We start from the raw sequence: 22,846 nt of genomic DNA, 5'->3' as shown, positions 1-22,846 counted from the left end.
ATAGGATGAAACATTATTTAATTGGAATGCCTGGGTAAGGAAGTGATGACCAAAAGAGTTATCAGTCTCAAAGCAAAGGTGGTTTAGGACATTTAGAACTAGTAGAAAATAGATTCAATAGTGATCAGACATACTCTGAGAAAAGATGGAGAAGCTTTTAGGACTTGCACACCATCTTAAGATCTATTGTCACCAGATCTCTAGCCCTCTGAGTTACTGAGCAGATAGAATTGCCCATCATAGGCCTTGGGCATTCATCGGGCATTACAGAAACTAGAGAGTACATTTTTAAACTGAGAGGCTTATCTAAGCAATTGACATACACCACAATTTTTATACTGGAAAGCACACACTCACTGCTGTATATAGGGCATTTACGTAATCCGATTGAGACTACTTCTTAGATACGGGATGATGATTCCAGGTTTAGGGAAAAAACAGAGGGTTAAAACCTTGTGTGTCTTCATTCCTAATTAACTGTGTTGTTTCAGCATGCATAACTGTAAGTGGAATGATCAAAATAATTTTGCACCTGGTGTATGGGGAGTAGCTGCCTGACAATATTAATGCAAAGTCACTCTGTGACATGTGAAATATCAAACAGCTATCTGAAAAGAGCATCACCTCAGTCTTAACCAATGTATCTTTATTACAGTGGCTGCATTACCCGTTGTTGTTATGTGTTATAGTGTAGACCAAGACATTTTAGGAATTGAATATAGACAGCAACAAAGAGTGTCTTGAAGTAGCTCATCCTCAGCTGGTGTTATTAGATGTGAATCAGAGAAGGGAATACTCTCTCTAAACACTAATTTTAAAACACAATGACTTTGCATAGATACTTTGATATATGTTTTCAAGTTGCTTTTGTCTAACTTATCATTCCTGTCACTTCCATTTTGGAGGTGATAGCTTAATGACATTAATCCTCTGTCACTTTTTTCCTCATTCTCTACTTAAAAGAGCTATGAGTTTGTGAGACAGAGCAATAGATCACTCCCCATGCTGGCCATGGGGTCACCAGCATCGGCCTGTTGTCACTGAAAACATGATTCCTTATCTGTTTGTCAAATTGAAGCCCTCGGTCAAATGTGTGAAAGTGACATGCCTTAGAAAAAGACATCAGTTAGAATAGAAATTCCTCAAATCGTTCAAGGCAGAAAAACTGAATTAATCCTACCTTGCCATGGAAGATAAAAGTGTATGCATTTAATGAAACTGTTAGAAATTGGGTATATATTTGGCAGAGGTATGCACCCTGTCCAAGTAGGGACCACAATCCTAGTTAGGATAAGTTAGGCACACAACCTAAATCAACCTGTGCTCACCCTCTGGTAGTTTGGCACAGAGCAGTCAGGCTTAACTTAAGGGTCAATGTGTAAAGTATTTCTGCAACACTTAGACTACAGTAACACAGAAAAACACATCACACCAGGTTAGAAAAATAAAGTGATTATTTATTTGAGTAAATTAAGACCAACATGACACAATTGCAATAAGTAGAACTTAATATATAAAAGAACAAACTGCAATATAGTACTTAAAAGTCAACAGTTCTAAAAGGTTACTTGAGGTTGTGCTAGAGATAGGTAAAGCCAAAGTTCAAGCTGACAGTAATGGAGGGCTGCCGGCTACAGGAACCACACAAGGTCCACTGATGTATCATGGATGGAGCAAGCATCTGCGTCAAAGACTCAATGAGTCAGTTCCGATTCACGCAGTTGAGTAGATGCATCGCCGTCAAGCCTCTCAGTTGGGTCCTGCGTCTGTGTCAAACCCCTTTATATTCAGGCAATGTGTCATTGTCAAGCGGTGCAGTGACGTCATCAGATCTGCCTTGTAGTCGGATTGCTTGTCATTGTCAAATCAGCACTGTTTTGGAGTCATGGGTCACTGCGCCGTTTCCGAGCAGGACAACGGCCTTAATGCATTGATCTTTGAAGAGGAACAGCTGCAGAGTTCAATCTCAAGGCCCAAGGCCCAAGGCTGGATTGGCACCTCTTGGCAGTGCAGGACTTACTGAGTCTGAGTCCAGCAGCTGAAGCAGGGTTTAGGGAAGTATTTGATGGCCCTGAGAGCTCAAGAATAGGAGGCACGCCAGCAAGTCCTTGTATTGACTTTGTTCTGTGGAGAATGTAGAGAGTTAAGTCCATTCCTCTCTCCCAGGCAAGAAGCAACAGGCCAACACAGCAATGCAGTTGAGCAGAGTGGAAGTCCCTTCTGGCAGCACAACAGTCCTCCTTCCTGGTAGAATGCCCTCAGATCAAGAAGTGTATTGATTTGGAAGTGTTTGGGCTCCAGTACTTATTCCCAATTGAGCTTTTGAAGTGGGGAGACTTCAAAGAGAGTCCTTTGATGTGCACAAGGTCCCTGCCCTTCCTTCCCACAAAAATCATATAAGAGGGGCCAAACCCAAGAAGGCCTATCGTCCTGGTGATGGGCCAACAGGATGTATATGTCACATTCCAGCTCCCTTTCTATGTAACTGTCTAGAGAAAATGCTGTTACCCTTCCTATACATGTGTTCAGAGACAAACAAAGGCACAAAATGGTTAAAGTGAGAAACTGCCAACTTTCTCAAAGTGGCATTTCCAGACTTAAAATTTGAATTCTGACTTCACCACAAGTTTGATTTTAAAATGTGAGTTCAGAGACACCAAACTCCAAATTTCTATTTTTCCCAATTGAACGTTACACTTCAAGGCTGCTTCCTGGTAACCTGAGGGTCAACATATGTGAGTGATCGGGCTTGCAGTAGTGATGAACAGATGTAATAGATTTTCACCACCAGGACATGTTAAACTTAGAAGTACATGCCCAATTTTTTAAATACACTGCACCCTACCCTTGGGACTAACTAGGGCCTACCTTAAGGGTGACTTATATGCAACACAAAATAAGATTTTGGCTAGGCTCTGCAGTGGTAGGCCTGGGACATATTTAAAGGGATGCTGTAGTGGGTGGCACAATCATTGCTGCAGGCCTCAATTCACAGGCCCTGGGCACATATGGTGCACTTTACTAGGGACTTACAAGTAAATTAAATATGCCAATTGTGGTGAAGCCAATGTCAACATATTTCAGAGTAAAGAGCACCTGCACTTTAGCACTGGTTGGCACTGGTAAAGTGCACAGAATCTGAAAGTCAGCAAAAATGAAGTCAGAAAAACAGGAAGCCAGAAGGTAAAAAAGTTAGGGGAAACCACAGTAAGGATGCCAGGTCTCTACAGAAATGAATTGTTGTTTTATGTAGGCATCCTGTGTTAAGAAGACACAACACAGTGAGTGAAAATTTGGAAGCTTCACAGAGATAAATATTTCTCAGTCGACTGTTTTTTAAAGAGGTTACAACTTGTGCATTAGCCATGCTAGGATGTAATTAAAATGAAGTTTGTTTGTCACAACAGTAGTCCTGAGCTCTGTTTGTCCTCACCCATTATGGGTAAAATGTGCTTGTGGCTTTGGGGCATGAGATTCAGAAAGCTGTGAAGGCACAGCTTATCTTACTTATTGTTATGGCCGTGGTGTGTGCTTCTCCTTCAACAAGGTGGGATTCTTGCCTGGTGGTTACATGGCATAGTATTCAGAGTTTATACACTGACAATTTAAATTTGCTGGCTTTAATGGAGCCTTCTTCCTCAAAGCTCACCTAGATGTGGGTATACGTTTAGGCTCAGAGTCCGCTAAGCATAAGTCAGATAGTCCCAATATTATTGTCCAACAACTTCATAAATATCCTTGAAGCTGGAGTTCTGGAATATAGGGATGGATGTAGAAGATTCATGGATGCCTTGATAGTAGCACCTTATATCAGACTCCCATTACTTGAGAGTTATTCAATTCTAGAAATGTATTTAGTTAGGTAAAGCACGTTTGGAAAAGTTGGCCTAAATTCACCATAAATGATCATTTAAGTTATTTAATATGCTAAAACCTTAAATTATTTTGAGGGCCAAGTGCATGGCTTTATTTATTTATGTTTTTGCCTTTAGTAATAAAGGCTAGCAAAGAATTCGACTTTTACCTTGTGTTTACTCTTATGCTACATTTGGTTATCTCCGCTTATTATAAGATGTGTGATAACAAAATATCACCTTGATTCTAAATCTCACCATGCTGCCTTCTGACAGGGGCATACCTTCGGGGGTAGAGGGTTGGATTTTGGTGTGTCAAACCACCCTAAAATTGTAGTCAATATTAAATAGTTGGGTACAGGTACTTATGGTGAAGTGTCAGTCAGATTTCACCTGGGATTTTTAACATGCCCCCACTGACAGAAACACACACACACATACACACACACACACTCATACATACATACACACACACACACTCACATACTCTCTGATCAGTAACGTAATAATACATTTGGAATTGTATAATTTTTTTTGCTGTAAGTGCCCCCCAACAATCCGCATTCATCACTTTTCCATTACCCCTTAGACCACTCATATCCTGCTTCCCATTTAATGTGTTTTAACAAGATATTCCAAATTACGTTTTGAGAAATCTGAAGCTCGTGCACCGCGCCCCAATTTTATTAACCAAGCTACGACCCTAGTTCTGATAATATGTGAGTTGAGAGCTTGCAAAAAAATATTAACAATCCTACTTCAGATATTGAACTAATTTTATAGCTATGCTACCAGTTGGAGCCACATACTGTGGAGACAGCACGAGACACAGAATGCCAACACATCCATAGCCTTTTCTTTATGTTTTGCTGACCCCACATTATTTCCCGTTATGTCATGTGTATTTTCTTAATTTTTCTCCATGTTATAGGTGTAATCTCATCTTTCAAAATAACTCAATTTGAACTTCCAAAGCTAGCCATTCCACAGACCGAAATGATCTGCAAATCTACTGCTGTTCGGTGAATTTGTACTCTGTACTTTGTAAAGTTTATTTTTTGCTGAATTACTACATTCAAAACGCGTATGACCTTGCTTAGAAGGGGCTGTAGAAGCCAACATGTCTTTCAGGATGTCAGTTAAGGAAAATGTGTTGCAGGTGCTAAACACAGGTCACAAACATGTTTTGAACACTGACTGGATTGGAACTTGGCCTTTATAAGTCCATGTAACTGAAGAACATCGCAAAATATAGTTTTCTCGGTTAAACTCTGCACCTTCTCACATGTTTATAACACCACCACTGGCAAAGCTCTGACTTTTTTCCGGTTGAAAATTAGAGTAACTTTGTGTTTATGGAGCACGTCTGTAAGTGCATTTATTGTGGAATCAGATTTTTGCCTAGTTTCTTACTGATAATGACTCGACTAATCTGCACAAAATGACATGGTCAGATGTCTGCCACAGTGACGAGTTATGCAGATTCTTCATTTTTTGTCCGTAATCTAGTGATTACTATTTAAATTCAATACAGACTGTGCTTTATAGCACGCAATTAAGGTGTTATAGAATATACACATGTATGTACTGAATTTCATTAAAGCCCGTGGGCTGCAGGACTTGCCAGCACCACCTGGAAAATTCACTGATCGCCTTATGCATTTTCCGGGTATAAATATGGTTTATATGATACTTTGATCACTGTTACTTAGAGCAAACCAAGTAGCTCATAAAGTTGCAAAATTCCAGTCAGGTTTTCAGAATGACCAAAGATTAGTGAAATCAGTTCTATTGAAATTCATTTTACGCAAAAGCTTTTCGTGCATATTTATGTGGCTATACTGAACACTATACTATTCTAGTACCTAGGGGCCAGATGTAGCAACCGTTTTGCATGGCGAAACTGCAAAATTCGCAGTTTGCACCATTCAAAACGGGCATCGGTACCGACTCGCAAAATGGGAATGCGACTCGCAAATAGGAAGGGGTGTTCCCTTCCTATTTGCGATTCGCACCGCAATGCAGAATTGCTTTGTGACAGCGAACGCGGTCACAAAGCAATTCACAGTTAGCACCCATGTTAAGTGGGTGCTAACTCATTCGCAAAAGGGAAGGGGGTCCCATGCCCTCTGAATGTCGCCCAAAATATTTTTTCAGAGCAGGCAGTGGTCCAATGGACCACTGCCTACTCTGAAAAAATGAAACCAAATGGTTTCATTTTCTCGAGGGTGTTGCAACTCGTTTTCCTTTAAGGAAAACGGGCTGCAATACAAAAAAAAAAAACTGCTTTTTTAAAAAAGCAGTCACAGGCATGGTGGTCTGCTGCCTCCAACAGGCCACCATCCCTGTGAGTGCAGGGAATCGCAAGGGGGTCGCAAATTGCGACCCACCTCATTAATATTAATGAGTTGGGTCTTTGCGACCCCCTTGCATTTAGCAGATGGTGTCATGGACACCATTCTGCATATGGTTTTGCGACTCGCAAAATCATATCTACCTAAATCTGGACCTGTATGCCCTCGAAAATTGACTAGTAATAGTCAATTTTGAAGGGAATTAAGGAACAATATACGCAATGGAGACTAAAGGTAGTTCATGTAGTAGGTGGGTGTTCAATTAGAGGGAAATTATTATCAATATCATGGATTTCATTGGGCATGCAGTGTTATTATTTAGTAGTATTGGGGCAACTCTTGGCAACCCCAGAGACACTCTAGGAATGGGGCAAATTACCTGAAGCATTGATATAAGAATTGACAAGGAGATTGAAAAGTATTGCAGAAAAGTAATGTGGGATAATGAACAGAAATTTCTATTTTACTGAAAGAAGAGGGGGATATTTAAACATTCTCACTGTCGAAGCTCTTGGCTAATGGGAGTCACTCATTTAGGAAATGTAGTTGAAACATTGAAATATGAATTGTTAAGTACATTGAAAAGCCTTGTACAAGCTAATACATAACTAACATGCATTTACATAAGCATTGGAAATGTGTGTTGCATGATTTTGATTGTTAACCTAATGCATCTGACTTGCCACAAAAATCGAAAATTAAAATTGACTGCTTTTTTAGTAGAATTTGGGGCTCATTTACAAGCCCCTAATGCAGTGGTCTTCAAACTTTTTAATGCCACTGCCCCTCCTTTGGAAAAAATAATAAAAATTCTCTGGGTCCCTTACACATTTTTCCCAATTATTCTAATAAATTGGCAATGTTTAAATATGTTGAGACCTATATAAACATAGCAGTTAAGGTCTGTTACTGTTTTAAAAATGCAGTCAAGCACATGATGCCAAACATACTATTCTGGCCAGGCAGGCCTTACTAACGTGAAAAAGTATCCACAGTGTGATGATTGGGGACGGGGGATTTGAAGAGTATTTTGAGTCCCTTCCCCTTTGACACATACTCCCAACTTGGATATAAATGACAAAACATGTTAGTGGTGGCCTATTACAGAAGAGTTTGGTATTGGTAATTTTTTCAGCTTAAAACAAAGCCCTGTTATCAGCATAATGCTTATTTTGGCCACAGCCTCGCTCTCCCCTTGGGATCATTTGAGGACCCCCTAGGGGCTCTCCCCAGTTTGAAGACCCTGCCCTAGTGCCACTGAAGCGTCACTTTCAGAGATGCTTCTGTGGCGCTGTGCCCTTTTCCATATTTACAAGGCGGCGCTAGGCCACTGTGAGTGGCTTACCGCTGCCTTGTCAATATGGGTCTCCCTGATGCAATTTTCTGCGACAGAGGGACGTGCAATGGGTGTTGCTGTGGGCGTTTCCATGCAACACCAATTGCTTTTGACACTGCCCCAGATTTATGAGAAATCGTAAACCTGAGGCAGCACCAAAAACTAACAGCACCCCAGGTGTTGTGTTATAGATGAGCAACGAAGAGAAATACTTTTATTTCTATTCATTTTTGCTTTTGTATGTGTGCCATTAATGAGTGTTTATGTGCAGGATGGTGTCCCTAAACAATCATTAAATAATGACGATTTGCTACTTCTATTTGTGCTGCATTCTAAGGCACACATAGAAGTAACAAATCACCATTATTGTCTATGTGCACATAACAAATCATTCCCCGCAATGCAGGCACCCTTGCACTATGGTGCAAGGGTGCCTGCGTTGGTGCTAGGCAGCTAATTTTAGCCCCAGCACTATGGAAAAACCAGGGCTGTGCCGTATTGTTGTAAATACGGCACATCCCTGTGTTTTTTAAATGTCGGAGCTCGGCACTGCCAAATTTGGCACAGCTCCATGCTCCATCATTTCCTTGTGAATGAGGCCCTTAGTGTTCTACACAATAGTAGAAAAAGTATAAAGAAATCTGGAAAAGGGACATTCGGCTACTACTGATATGAAGATAACCGGACAGTTATTCACCCTGTGGACTGCATGGTTTTGTAAGTGGACAATACACCACAATAAGTTTCTAAATTTCTAGGTGAATTTTTCATTTTGTGGCTTTGGTCAACGATTTCCCTTTCTGTTGCATGCTAATTCAAGAAACACATATAAACACAATAAACGAAAACGCACCCCAAATGTGTCTTCTTCTGGTTTGTGTGTCACGCTGATTGGAGGGGTGGGACTTCCTCCAAAGTCTGCTACTGAAACAAAAGAAAAAACATATTTCATTAAAATATTTCCGAATTTAGATTGCTCTAAAATCTTCACATGACATGAACATCTTTAAGTTTAGATAATTCGATTGCTCTCCGCACATGTTAGCTTACAAATGCACAGGCAAATCTTCACTGTTGATGTAAAGTGCACGTCTTTTGTTACAGGATTTACAGTCATCTTGCCTTACCGAAATGCAAATCAGAAAATGAACTTCAAAAAGTTTGAATTTAGACACATTTTATCGATGGCTTATTAACATATTAGTTATGGGTAGGGGTGTGCAAAGCTGCTTAGCTTTTACCTCTAGAACTGGTAGGATTTTTGTAAATAAGACGTAGGGGTAAATTTAAGAGCCCCTAGCGCCTCCTTGCATCACATTGGAATATTTTTTTTTAACGCTAATGTGGCCCAAGGAGGCCAAAATCACACGCATTGCGCCACTTTGCAACCCTTTGCATTACATTATGCCTGTGCCAGGAATAACGTATGCAAAGGGGGGTCCCTTGTCAGGGGGTCTGAAAAATAGTGCTAAGAAGATTTCTTTGCATCGTTTTTGTCGGCACTTTTAACGCCGCTCAGAGCAGGCATTAAAAGGAGGCACACCATTTTTTGCATTGGGCCTCAGTTTTGCAGGATTAGCGTCAACATTTTTGACAATAATCCTGCAAAGTTACGAACTGGTGTCAAAAATTTGGAGGCAAGTTCCCCTGACTACCGCCATGGTACATCGAATATTAGATTCAGCGTACACATGGTGGCGTTAGGGGGGAGTGCTAAGGGGCACAAGAAAAGTGGCGCTGCACCAGGTGCAGCACCACTTTTCTTAAATCAGGCCCATAATTTGTAATTGTAAAAAAAGAAAAATTGAGTGGAAGCTCATTCAAAAAGTAGATTTCGACTAGCAAGTCCACGAACACCCACTATTAGTGAAATAATTGTCTCTGCAAAATATTTTAACAAGAAAGTTGTTGTGCATTTAATTTTCCTGAGAACAAAAGCCTCCCACAAGAAGACCTGGGTAAAGATTCTAAAATCAGAAAATGGTACAAAATGTTAACCTCGTGCAACTTCGAAGTCTTGAAGCTTCAACCATGCTTGGGTACAGCATTGTTTTGATGGTCATGTACTGAACATCCTGCACTATGAACTGTATGCCTGGCAATCTAAAAGCAAAGGTAAAACCTCAAAACAATTTCTGATGGCATTTAATAGAATGTAAATGTCAAACAAAATTAAACCCTTTGTTTCTCTTCAGAACAAACCTTTTTAGATTTACTGTATCACCAATATCGAGGTGGGGTTTCCAATAGCAACAGCTCGGATAAGCTCTGGAAAGATACATTTGATTTTGTTTTGTTTATGCTAGGTAAGACATAAACGTTTTAAAAACACTAATGATTTATAAGCACAATATCTGTCTTCCCAGTTGCTATAGCTCTATCTGAGCTTAGGTAAGGGTGCCTCATGAGTTTTGCCTATTCATGTCCAAATCTAACAATATGAAAGCTATTTTTAAATTATGCAAACATCAGTACATACAACTGACGTACAGATGTACACAGAACTGAAAAATACAGGTTTCAGAAAAGGCCAATTGACAGAGAATGATGGTGCCATTTAGCAATTAGCCCCTTGTCCATAATATCACATTGGAGGTAGAAGATATGCAAACTTTCTGGACCTACAGTCAGTTTGATACCTGTTCTAAATATTATTTGCCCATATGACAATCATTCAAAGGAGCATCTTTCAACCAATTGATTCCTCATATCAAAAGATTTCTGATAACATTTGTATCCAAAGTCACTTGTCTAAAAATCAGTTCCCAGATATTGGAAAATCTCCATCATAGAGATCCTGGAGACTGCTTCAGCTACCAGCACTCATCGAACCACAAATCATGTTAAAGGCTGAGGTGTCTCCTCACAATTTTCTGCGGTCCAAATGAAAGTCAAACACACACCTGCTGGCTTAATGCATAACTGTTCCCAGCCCCACCTTACTTTCAGAGCTGTAGGACCTCACCATCACAACCTGAACAAGGTGCTCTGAATGTATACTTGTGAGAGAACAGGGCTGATTGCAGAGGCCCCCTAACTTTTTGCCCCCATTTTCCACTTTTTGCTGGTGTTTTCCTGACTCTGATGGTGCCCTGGGTACTACTAACCAGTCCCAGGGCCTGTGCTCTGTGTAAAATCAGTATGCAGATTAGGCTAATTATAATTGGCTAAGTCAGCTTACCTGTAAGTCCCTAGTATATGGTAGGGCATGGAGGTTTAGGGACCCCGGCATAGGTAGTGCACCCATAGGTGCACTGCTCAGGTGCCCAGTGTCATTTTAAAGGCAGGCCTGCCTTGCTGGCTGCTTTTAAATTAAAATTACATGCAAATTCGACTTTGGAATTAAAAGTAGTTCCAAAGTCTTAACCTACCTTATTTTTACATATAAGTCACCCCTAAGGGCTGGGTGCCATGTAACTATAAACAGGGACCTTATAAAATAGTTTTATAAGCCCTGGTGAGGTAACACAGCCAAATTCTTTTTTCCCTCATTGTAGTGAACGGCCTCCATAGGCTAAAATGGGGAGACTTTTTTTTTTTTTTTTAAATCCTTAAGTAACAGATACCAAGAGTTTGGTATCAAATTAATTGTTATAATAAATCCCACAACTTCCAGTTGTTGGATTTAATATAACTTGTTCAGGTAAAGAGTTTTAAACTTTACCTGAAAAGTTGCCAACTTCTGCCCTGCAGTGTTTTTGCTGCTGTGCTCTGATTGGCCATCCTCTGGCAGCCTGGCCAGGCTGCATTGATGAGGTGTGAAGTGGCCTGGCTTCACACAAAGGGACGTGCCTGTGGGAGGAGATCTCCCCTCAGCAGATGGTGAGGCAGGAAGGGGGAGGGCTGCCAAACTTGTCTTCAAAGGCAGAGAAGGACATTTGGAGCAACCCAGCAACACCCCCACATCCTGCAAACCCAGACAACTAGATGCCCCTTGATTAGATTAGGAGAGGGCAGGAGAGGGGTGTGTTTAGGATTTTTAGCCACACCAGTGGGTGGGCCCAGCCAGATGTAACCTCCAAAAATCACTTTCAGCCATCATGGATTTTTAAGGAATGTTGCTCCGTGGGATTGATTTTTGCCACACTTCCTAGGAACTGATCATCACAGGGGGAAGGACGCTGCCCCTGATTGGAGAACCAGGACCCCCCAGTTTTTCACCCAGGAGCAAGGATAAAACTGGCAGACCTGCACCCACACCTCAGTTCCCTACCAGATCCCCATCAGATTCAAACAAGGAAGAACCACAGGAGAAGAAGGACTGCCCTGCTGGACCCCTGGCCTGCACCTGGACCAGCTGCACACTTGGGCTTCACCACAAGAAGGACTTTGCCTGGCTTCAACTGGATCAAGGAGGGACTCCCTGTTTGCTACAGGTGAAAAATTGCCAACCAGTGTCCCCTGCACCAACTCCTGAAGAAATCAACCAGCTGACCACGGTCCAGTGGCCAAAAAGGAGTTTTGCGCCAGGTGCATTCTGGCAGTTGTAGTCCACACCCCCAAGGATCATCTCAGAGCTTCTGGAACCTTGGGGTGAGCTGTGGACCCCAAAAGAACCTTAAAGGAACATCTGGGAGAAGATCCAGAAGTTTGGAGGAGTTTGGAGAACTTTTGAAAAAAAGCTCCATAGAGGGACCGAGCCGCTGCAGCAACTCTAGCCAGGTTGCATCAACCGCAACCCGACCCGGCCCGATTTGCATGTTTGTCCTGGTGAAGAAAATTTCCAAAAAAGAGACTAAGTCAGAACGTACGAAGTTGACCGGGACCTCCCAGCCAGCGTATCCGAGGAGGGCTCCAAGGATGTCGGATCAAGATCCAGGTTTACCCCGGTTGAAGGATTTTCACCTCCAAAAAATTACTAAGTCTGAAGGTAAAAATCTCCACCGAGGGCTCCTGTGACGCATATCTGGAGAAAAGTTCCAGGAGGTCGGATTGGACTGGCAGGTTTGTACCGCTGAAGAAAATCTTCAGAAAAATGACTAAGTGCGAAGGTAAACTTTTGACCGAGGCCTCCCGCGGGCTGTAGACGAGCCGGGCTCCATTGCAGTCGGCCTTAAACTTTGACTTTGCCCTGGTCGAGGTGCGACCAGATGACCAGATTGGCACTTTTTGTTTCTAGGCGCTAGAAAACAATAATTCTTTAAAAATTCATATCTCTGGTTCCCCTTATCCGATTTTATTTGTTTTTGTGTCATTTTAAAGATAAAATCATAATCTATTTTGATAAACTGGTTTTGGATTTTTAAACTGTTTCCTGTGTTTCATTTTACTGTTTTGTGATATTTGAATGCTTTACTCTCTGTCACCTTAAGCCTTGTCACTTGTTGCCAAGCTACCAAGGATTGAGCTGGGTTTAATTTACTGAGACCTAACTGGACCTAAGTGGAGGCTAGTGGCCTATTGCTAAGTGTAGGTACTTACCCGCCCTTACCAATAACCCACATTTTCCAACAATACTCTTCTTTAATTTCTACTTTTAAAGCAATCAAGACTATAAATGAAGCTTTCCTTAAAATATTAAAACATCTGAGATCAAATACTTCTCAATTTTCCAACAAACACAAATGCATTATCCTGGACTATATTTGACAGCAAGCACCATCATCTAAGGAGCTCCTTAAGTAGATGACCACACAACCATCTCCTTCGATTGTATAAATTGTGGACCTGCCCACAGAGGAAGATCAAAACCATCCTGGCAAAATCTCCAGCCAATCAATCATTTTCCCATTAATGTGTGGCAAATATATGCTTTCATGCTAACCAAAGTGCAATCTATACACTTTGACATCAACTTCACCTACAGAATATAGCTGACACATGCACCTATCATGAAGGCCAGCACATCAAAATCCAAACTATAAAACTATGATGGATACAGGATCTTTCAAACACCAATATGCAGTCACTAGGCAAGATAATTGTTGATTACAGCCATGGGAAGATATCACAGGACTTTACAACTTCTGAGGAACCTGCTAAAGTTCATCCCAGAAGCCTTGGATACCCCTTCTAACACAGTCCTATCAGAAGCATACAACGGAAGCACAGAAGTCTTCAACAAATTCAATCACTACATGAAGACATCCATAAAATATTCAACAAAGAAATGCAATGAATCAACAACTTCATTGAAAACATAAAATATAGCATTTTGACCTTCTTTTTGTTGATCACTTCTTAAGTGGTCTCTCATAAAGAGGAATCCCTGTTTCAAGGTGACAAAACCCAGCTGCTATCTTCAGCTCCTAAGCCACTCCCCTATGTTGATAAAGTTCTCCTCCTACCTGACAAGGTTCCAAAATCGTTTTCCCTCCTAATGTGGCAGAAGCCTGGCTGTCTGCATGGTTCCTAAAATGGACAGTAGAACTATGCTTTGACATCTCCAAGTCAAAAGAGATAGTACTAAAACTGCCTCTAGTCTGCCACCAGTTCCAGTTAAGATAGCTAATCCCTGCTAAGTGGTCAGCAGCTGTTATAACGTGCATCATCAATTGAGGTTGATGGGCGTCTACCTTAAGACAGGAGGCCAAAAAGAATTTGATAAGGTAAAATAGAGTTTCAATCATTTAAACCTGGGATCACTCAGAAGAAAAAAAAAATTAAAAAGGAAAAACACAAAACAATTAAAATTAGATGATGAATTCAGAAAAATAAAGAAAAAATGTAATGAATAAAAATTAATAAATGTGAAAAACATCTGATAAACGGAATGGGAGATATGCATTTTTAAAGATTTCAGGCATTCCTCCAAAAAAAGTAAAACTCAATCCGTAGTAACTGTTCTCAGTTCACCAGGACCTAAGTGCAATTTCAGGCTCACCGCCATGCAGCAGGTACACCAAGGTGGTTTGTCCTGATCAAAGATTTCACCTTCTAACTTAGTCATTGCAATGAAAGTTTTACTCTTACAACAGGGCAAGGTTGCAGACTGTATCCTGAAAAGTTCTCTCAAACCTGGGTAGCTGCTGGATGACATCTCACTTAAGCCATTGGCAGTGGCGAGAGAAGCTCTCTGTGGAAACAATTCAAAGTTTGTGCAGGCAATGTCTTCACATCCGGCAGATACTTTTCATACATACCCCTATCAAGCCTGAAGCAGTATCCAACTAAGTCTCTTCAAAATCAGTCAGCTGTCGTGCAAGGTCCCCCTGATTCTCTGGAAGCATTTCAGGGAAGAGGTGTTGTGCAACTTTTTGTTTCACTACCTGCACACGAGGTCAAACAATTAACCCTTGGAGTCTACTTCTTAGTCCATGGTGTAAGTGGGATCATGTATTGCCCTCTAAAAATACATATGGGTCTGAAACAGCAGGTCCAGTCCTCTATTATTGTTTTCTGCAGTTCCCAAGAGTGTTCTGGTGAGCTGGGGTGGGCGGGGGAGGCAAAAGCTTTCTCTTCTTCAGGTTTCCCTTTGCACTTAACTATGAATGGGCAGGTCTCACCCTGGTCCTTTTCAAGCTAATAAAGTACCTTAGCCCTCCCCAGCTGCATTTCCTGAGCTCATGGGAGCCACATTCCTTACTTTCAGGCCTTCCTGGTAAAAGACTCACACTCTCAGGTCTTCCTCTCAAAAGACCTAAGAATGTGTTTCAGAATTCAGTTTAAGTCACTATCTATTGTTTATGGGCCTTGTCATAAACCCTTGACCCTGCTTCAGCAGGCAGGTCTCTCCCCGCTCCGCTGCCAAGCGCCACGTCCTCACCGTCTTTTCCCATTCCTTTAGTTTTAAATTCCCCAGCCGCTGCGTCCCCTGCGGCCTCTCCCGCCTCCCCCCTCCTCCTCCTCACCTTCCGTTCCATTACTTAAATTCCCCAGCCGCTGCGTCCCCTGTGGCCCCTCCCGCCTCCCCTCTCCTCCTCACCATCTTTTCCCTTTCCTTTAGTTTTAAATTCCCCAGCCGCTGAGTCCCCTGCGTCCCCACCCTCCTCCCCATCCTCCTCCTCACCTTCCGTTTCTTTACTTAAATTCCCCAGCCGCTGCGTCCCCTGCTGCCCCTTCCACCTCCCCCTCCTCCTCACCGTCTATTCCCTTTCCTTTATTTTTAAATTCCCCAGCCGCTGCGTCCCCTGCGGCCCCACCCCCCCAGCCTTCCCATTCATCTAGCCCTCCCTCCTCCCAGCTGCCACTCCCTCCCTCCCCTCAAATTATGGCAGCCGCAGCACGGTCACGAGGAGTAACCCTTGACCCTGCTTCAGTAGGCAGGTCGCTCCCCGCTCCGCCGCCCAGCGCCACCTCCTCACCGTCTTTTCCCTTTCCTTTAGTTTGAAATTCCCCAGCTGCTGCGTCCCCTGCGGCCCCACCCACTTCCCTCCTCCTCCTCACTGTCTTTTTCCCTTTCCTTTAGTTGTGAATTACCCAGCCGCTGCATCCCCGGCGGCCCCTCCCGCCTCCCCCTCCTCCTCCTCACCTTCCGTTCCTTTACTTAAATTCCCCAGCCACTGCATCCCCTGCGGTCCCTCCCATCTCCCACCTCCTCCTCACAGTCTTTTCCCTTTCCTTTAGTTTTAAATTCCCCAACCGCTGCATCCCCTGCGGCCCCTCCCGCCTCCCCCCTCCTCCTCCTCACCTTCCGTTCCTTTACTTAAATTCCCCAGCCGCTGCGTCACCTGCGTCCCCTCCCGCCTCCCCCCTCCTCCTCACCGTCTTTTCCCTTTCCTTTAGTTTTAAATTCCCCAGCCGCTGCGTCCCCTGTGGCCCCACACCCCCCAGCCTTCCCTTTCTTCCAGCCCTCCCTCCTCCCAGCTGCAACTCCCTCCCTCCCCTCAATTTATGGCAGCCTTGGCGCGGTAACGAGGAGTAACCCTTGACCCTGCTTCAGCAGGCAGGTCGCTCCCCGCTCCGCTGTCCAGCGCCACCTCCTCACCGTCTTTTCCCTTTCCTTTAGTTTTAAATTCCCCAGCCGCTGCATCCCCTGCGGTCCCACCCGCCTCCATCCTCCTCCTCCCCGTCTTTTTCCCTTTCCTTTAGTTTAAAATTCCCCAGCCGCTGCGTCCCCTGCGGCCCCTCCCACCTCCCCCTCCTCCTCCTCACCTTCCATTCTGTACTTAAATTCCCCAGCCGGTGCGTCCCCTGTGTCCCCTCCTGCCTCCCCCTCCTCCTCCTCACCTTCCATTCCTTTACTTAAATTCCCCAGCCGCTGCATCCCCTGCGGCCCCTCCTGCCTCCCCCTCCTCCTCACTGTCTTTTCCCTTTCCTTTAGTTTTAAATTCCCCAGCCGCTGCGTCCCCTGCAGCCCCTCCTGCCTCCCCCTCCTCCTCCTCACCTTCTGTTCCTTTACTTAAATTTCCCAGCCGCTGCGTCCCCTGTGGCCCCTGCGGCCCCTCCCGCCTCCCCCTCCTCCTCACCGTCTTTTCCCTTTCCTTTAGTTTTCAATTCCCCAGCGGCTGCGTCCCCTGCGGCCCCACCCCCCAGCCTTCCCATTCATCCAGCCCTCCTTCTTCCCAGCTGCCACTCCCTCCCTCCCCTCAATTTATGGCAGCCGCGGCGCGGTAACAAGGAGTAACCCTTGACCCTGCTTCAGCAGGCAGGTCGCTCCGCCGCCCAGCGCCACCTCCTCACCGTCTATTCCCTTTCCTTTAGTTTTAAAGTCCCCAGCCGCTGCGTCCCTGCGGCCCCTCCCGCCTCCCGCTCCTCCTCCTCACCTTCCGTTCCTTTACTTAAATTCCCCAGCCGCTGCATCCCCTGCGTCCCCTCCCACCTCCCCCCTCCTCACCTTCCGTTCCTTTACTTAAATTCCCCAGCCGCTGCGTCCCCTGCAGCCCCTCCCGCCTCCCCCTCCTCACCTTCTGTTCCTTTACTTAAATTCCCCAGCTGATGCATTCCCTGCGGCCCCACCCACCTCCCCCCTCCTCCTCCTCACCTTCCGTTCCTTTACTTAAATTCCCCAGGCGCTGCGTCCCCTGCGGCCCCTCCCGCCTCCCCCTCCTCCTCACTGTCTTTTCTCTTTCCTTTAGTTTTAAATTCCCCAGCCGCTGCGTCCCCTGCGGCCCCTCGTGCCTCCCCCCTCCTCCTCCTCACCTTCCGTTCCTTTACTTAAATTCCCCAGCCGCTGCGTCTCCTGCGGCCCCACCCCCCCAGCCTTCCCATTCATCCAGCCCTCCCTCCTCCCAGCTGCCACTCCCTCCCCTCATTTTATGGCAGCCACGGCCCAGCCGCGCCGCTGGCACGAAAGGCAAGCCCTTCTGTGCCCGTCTGCGACAAGTCCGCACCCCAGCCGCTGCGTCCCATGCGGCCCCACCCACCTAGCCTTCCCATTCGTCCAGCCCTTCCTCCACCCAGCTGCCACTCACTCCCTCCCCTCAATTTATGGCAGCCGCGGCGCGGTAACGAGGAGTAACCCTTGACCCTGCTTCAGCAGGCAGGTCACTCCCCGCTCCGCCACCCAGCGCCACCTCCTCACTGTCTTTTCCCTTACCTTTAATTTTAAATTCCCCAGCTGCTGCGTCCCCTGCGGCCCCTCCCGCCTCCCGCTCCTCCTCCTCACCTTCCGTTCCTTTACTTAAATTCCCCAGCCGCTGCATCCCCTGCGTCCCCTCCCACCTCCCCCCCTCCTCACCTTCCGTTCCTTTACTTAAATTCCCCAGCCGCTGCGTCCCCTGCAGCCCCTCCCGCCTCCCCCTCCTCACCTTCTGTTCCTTTACTTAAATTCCCCAGCTGATGCATTCCCTGCGGCCCCACCCACCTCCCCCCTCCTCCTCCTCACCTTCCGTTCCTTTACTTAAATTCCCCAGGCGCTGCGTCCCCTGCGGCCCCTCCCGCCTCCCCCTCCTCCTCACTGTCTTTTCTCTTTCCTTTAGTTTTAAATTCCCCAGCCGCTGCGTCCCCTGCGGCCCCTCGTGCCTCCCCCCTCCTCCTCCTCACCTTCCGTTCCTTTACTTAAATTCCCCAGCCGCTGCGTCTCCTGCGGCCCCACCCCCCCAGCCTTCCCATTCATCCAGCCCTCCCTCCTCCCAGCTGCCACTCCCTCCCCTCATTTTATGGCAGCCACGGCCCAGCCGCGCCGCTGGCGCGAAAGGCAAGCCCTTCTGTGCCCGTCTGCGACAAGTCCGCACCCCAGCCGCTGCGTCCCATGCGGCCCCACCCACCTAGCCTTCCCATTCGTCCAGCCCTTCCTCCACCCAGCTGCCACTCACTCCCTCCCCTCAATTTATGGCAGCCGCGGCGCGGTAACGAGGAGTAACCCTTGACCCTGCTTCAGCAGGCAGGTCACTCCCCGCTCCGCCACCCAGCGCCACCTCCTCACTGTCTTTTCCCTTACCTTTAATTTTAAATTCCCCAGCTGCTGCGTCCCCTGCGGCCCCTCCCGCCTCCCCCCTCCTCCTCACCGTCTTTTCCCTTTCCTTTAGTTTTAAACTCCCCAGCCGCTGCGCCCCCTGCGGCCCCACCCTCCCAGCCTTCCCATTCATCCAGCCCTCCCTCCTCCCAGCTGCCACTCCCTCCCCTCATTTTATGGCAGCCACGGCGCAGATGCGCCGCTGGCGCGAAAGGCAAGCCCGTCTGCGCCCGTCCACCCCAAGTCCGCACCCAGCGCCAGTCCCCCTGGCCCCCTCAGAAAAACATACTCCCCCCTTAACCTCCACTCGCTCAACCCAGGCCCTCGCCCCACCTGCACCCTTTCCAGCCCCCCACACACACATGGCCCCTTCACCTGCCTCACCTGTCATTTCTCCTGCTCCTCATCCCTCACACCACACACCAACCATAGCAACCCCCCGACAACACACACAACACCCCTAACGCAACACACACCTGCTCTGCCCCCACCCCCACCAACCAGCCCAGCAGCACACCACCCCACAACCACAACAACATCCTCATGCACCACACCAACACCACCCACCACAACCACCTCAACTGCCTGCTCCTCAACACCCGCTCCCTTCACAAACATGCCATAGAACTCTGGGACCTCATCACATCACACTCACCTGACTTCGCCTTCCTCACGGAAACCTGGACCAACCCCTCCTTGGAACCCGACATAGCCATCGCCACCCCCAAGGGATACAAACTCCAACGCAAAGACGGCCTCAACAGGCCAGGTGGTGGCATCGCCATCCTACACAGGGACACCATCAAAGTCACCACCGGCTCCCAAGACACTATCAACAACACAGAACACATGCACTTCCTAATCCACATTAACAACAACTTCGCCATGAGAGGTACACTAATCTACAGACCACCAGGACCACACCCCGCCTTCTGCGACACCATCAGCTCGCACGCCCTCACCTCCACAGACTACACCCTCCTTGGTGATTTCAACTTTCACTTGGAGAATCTACAAGACCACAACTCTACCTCCCTCATAGACAACCTTACCAACCATGGGCTCAAACAACTGGTCACCGCACCCACCCACTCAGCAGGACACACGCTTGATGCAATTTTCACCTCAAGCCTAACACCCATACCACTGAACTCCTTTGGACTGACCACTGCGTCCATTTCTCCTTCACCAAGCCCTCCACACACCACCATCAACACACCACACCCTACCGCATGTGGGACAAGATCCACACACAACGCCTGAACTCCCAACTGGCTCACAACCCCCCCCCCCAAACCAACGACCCCAACACAGAAGCATACAACCTCTCGAAATGGATCACTACCTGCGCAGACACACTGGCCCCCCTCAGAAAACACATCGCCACCCGCAACATCGAGAACACCCCCTGGTTCACCCCCGAACTCCAAGACTCCAAGCGCAAATGTCGCCAAGTGGAGAAAATATGGCAACAAGAACCCTCCACAACCAACTTCTCCACCCTCAAAGCCACCATTCGCACCTATCACCAACTCATACGCACCACCAAAAGAGATCACTACAAGACACGCCTTGACAACAACTTTCAAAACAGCAAAGAACTCTTCACCATCATTAATGAACTAGCCAAAGAATTCCAGTTTTGAGATGTATACGTGTGCTATTTATGTTATGTGAACTTAGCCAAAACACAACAGAGTGGATTACAAGTTCAAAGGAAAGAACACATTCAATGTGTGAGTAAAAGGGCTAGCTAGTTTCTAAGAGCAAAGGTGGAGTGTTACTGCATTATGATATATTGTCCATTAAAGAGGTGTATTTTCAGCTCTTTGCTAAACTGGAGCAGGGTTGAGATAGCCTACTGGTTATAAAAATGTTGTTATAGATTCTTGAACCATGGACAAGAAGACCTTCATAAAGTGGATACATGTTTTCTGATGGATGCCTTCTTTTTAAAGTGCTATAAAACGTTTTGTGGCCAGGCAGCATACAATATCACCCACTAAATACTGTTATCCTTGCTGTGGTAAGTAGGAAAATATTCTATTATCAGCTAAAAAAGTTATAATATGATGCAACAACAGATGAAAGTCTTCACAAAAGTATCAAGAGTATAGGTTATATTTCAAATATAAACATACATGTAATATTTATTTTCATACCCACTTTACTGTGTATTCAAATTAGTTGAGACAATGGTGAGGTGGATCTCTCTGAAAGTAACTCAATAATATACCTACATTTTGTAAATAGGTCTACACATTTGAATAATTTCAGCAAGAGTTAGTAAGAACTTACCGGAAAAGAAATAGTCTGTGTTCTCTGTAGGAAGGAATAGAGCACGTGGAGAGAAAAGAGAGAAAATTATTAAAATGTGTAGATGAGAATAGGACATCAGACTCCAGTGCATCAGAGAACAGTATGTTTGTCATAGAAGACAAGCTGATGTGCACTCTATTTTCTGGTCACAGCAGACACACACACGTTAATCGACTTTGTATCAGTATATTTTATATGAATCTGAGGTAGGATATTGCCTTTCTACCATGTGGGATGCTAAGTGACTTCAACGTATAATGCAATCAACTCAACTTATAGAAATGACTAAGATGGTGAAATTGTTAGAATAATATTCATACATTTTATATAATAATAATACATGGACACTTTAAACCAATGTTTGTAATTTTTTCAAAATATTGATGCTGAAACTGGTAAAAATGAAAAATGGTTTGCGATTGATATTGCTTAGTGATAAACAAGCCAGTGTTTTATTTTATTTCCTAGAGTATTCCATAGTTATTTGCCAGTTTTAACAAACATATACAATAGCCTGACTGCTGCTTACAATGGGTTATTCATTGGAAATTGGTTCTATATGTGCATGTGCTCATTATGAAACATGACATTTGTGTTAATAAGTTACAAGAGCATTTCTGAAAAAGGTTTTTTTTTTTTTCCGCCTTTATATACTGAGTTTCTCATGCATACAAGAGGAGCTTTCAATGAGTGAGCATTTTTTACCAAATTTCTGTGACTACTGTGGATTAGGTTGCACTCAATTTCACACACCAGACCCTTTCTGCCATTGCCCCAAAGTGCCATGCGGGATTGTTTTCCCTGGAAGTCCTTTTTAAAAAAAATTCTGGTCTATATAATGATTTATCCAGTAATTTGCTCATGAAGCCATGTTTTGAATGAAAATAAACTAATTCATGCAAGAATTATACAGTTCCGTGTATTTAAAGTTAAAACATTAAATAGCTTCTAATAATCAGATTAAAACACAAGAGCTAAAGGCAATACTTAGACACTTTTGCTCTGGCACAGGGAACCAGTTACATAAATGAAATTGGAAGTGTATGTGAAAAACCAACAAAAGAGTTTGCCCACTTTTGCACTGATGCCTTTAAGTGATATTGAGAATACCAAAGTACGAAATTCTTATTAAAAATTCAAGCAAAGTTGGATTAGGGATATTGATATGAAGGGTGTTTAGTCCAGAACATAAATTGCCTTTATTAGGGTATGCACAATGCTTGCTACACAGCCGTACCTCACAATATTGAATAATATTCAGTATGAGAATCACTTAAATGTATTCCTGTTGCTATGATTAAGCAATGTGTTGCAAAAATATACATTTCCTGCTTCTGGATGTCTGGTGGTATAACATCCTGTAGCAGGAAATGTTAAGGTGGAAGCTCTGCTTAGTGCAGTCTCTCATGATAAAAGTACGTGAGGTAGGACTTCCAAAGCAGTTGGGCCTCACTGCATCTTGGTGTAGTGACAAGCACTAAGGGTGGCACACAGGATAGCCACAGGATGCGATAGGGCCTCAGTGGGCAGACTTGAGTTTCGCTTGTGCAGGTTGGGGTGAATGTTGAGTGGTAGTCTCGAAGATGGTTGATTCCATTTCTCAGACCAGGAGCTTCTAACCAGAACCTAGATGGACAAGCAGCACCAGTACAGGACCACAACTGCTCTAAAAGAACCCCATTCATTTTTAATGCCATAGAAGCTTCAC

At 45.1% G+C, this 22,846-nt stretch overlaps 1 protein-coding gene across 8 annotated transcripts in view; it reads right to left on the bottom strand.

Annotated features, from left to right (window-relative positions):
* The window catches only part of NTRK3 (neurotrophic receptor tyrosine kinase 3), a 1,498,428-nt gene that overhangs the window by 748,666 nt on the left and 726,916 nt on the right, over positions 1–22,846 (bottom strand). For 5 of the 8 annotated variants that reach the window (XM_069222726.1, XM_069222728.1, XM_069222731.1 and 2 more), the window contains exons 10-11: positions 21,118–21,141; positions 8,398–8,468 (exon numbers count right to left, since the gene is read on the bottom strand). In XM_069222726.1, coding sequence (XP_069078827.1) covers positions 8,398–8,468; positions 21,118–21,141 — 95 coding nt within the window. The remainder of the gene's footprint in view (positions 1–8,397; positions 8,469–21,117; positions 21,142–22,846) is intronic. The other 3 variants (XM_069222733.1, XM_069222727.1, XM_069222730.1) reach the window with 1 other exon arrangement.

The sequence above is a fragment of the Pleurodeles waltl genome, chromosome 3_1 (genome assembly GCF_031143425.1).
Source record: "Pleurodeles waltl isolate 20211129_DDA chromosome 3_1, aPleWal1.hap1.20221129, whole genome shotgun sequence".
NCBI lineage: Eukaryota > Metazoa > Chordata > Amphibia > Caudata > Salamandridae > Pleurodeles > Pleurodeles waltl.
Note: the sequence above shows the minus strand (reverse complement) of the source record. Positions and strands in the feature narration are given on the sequence as shown.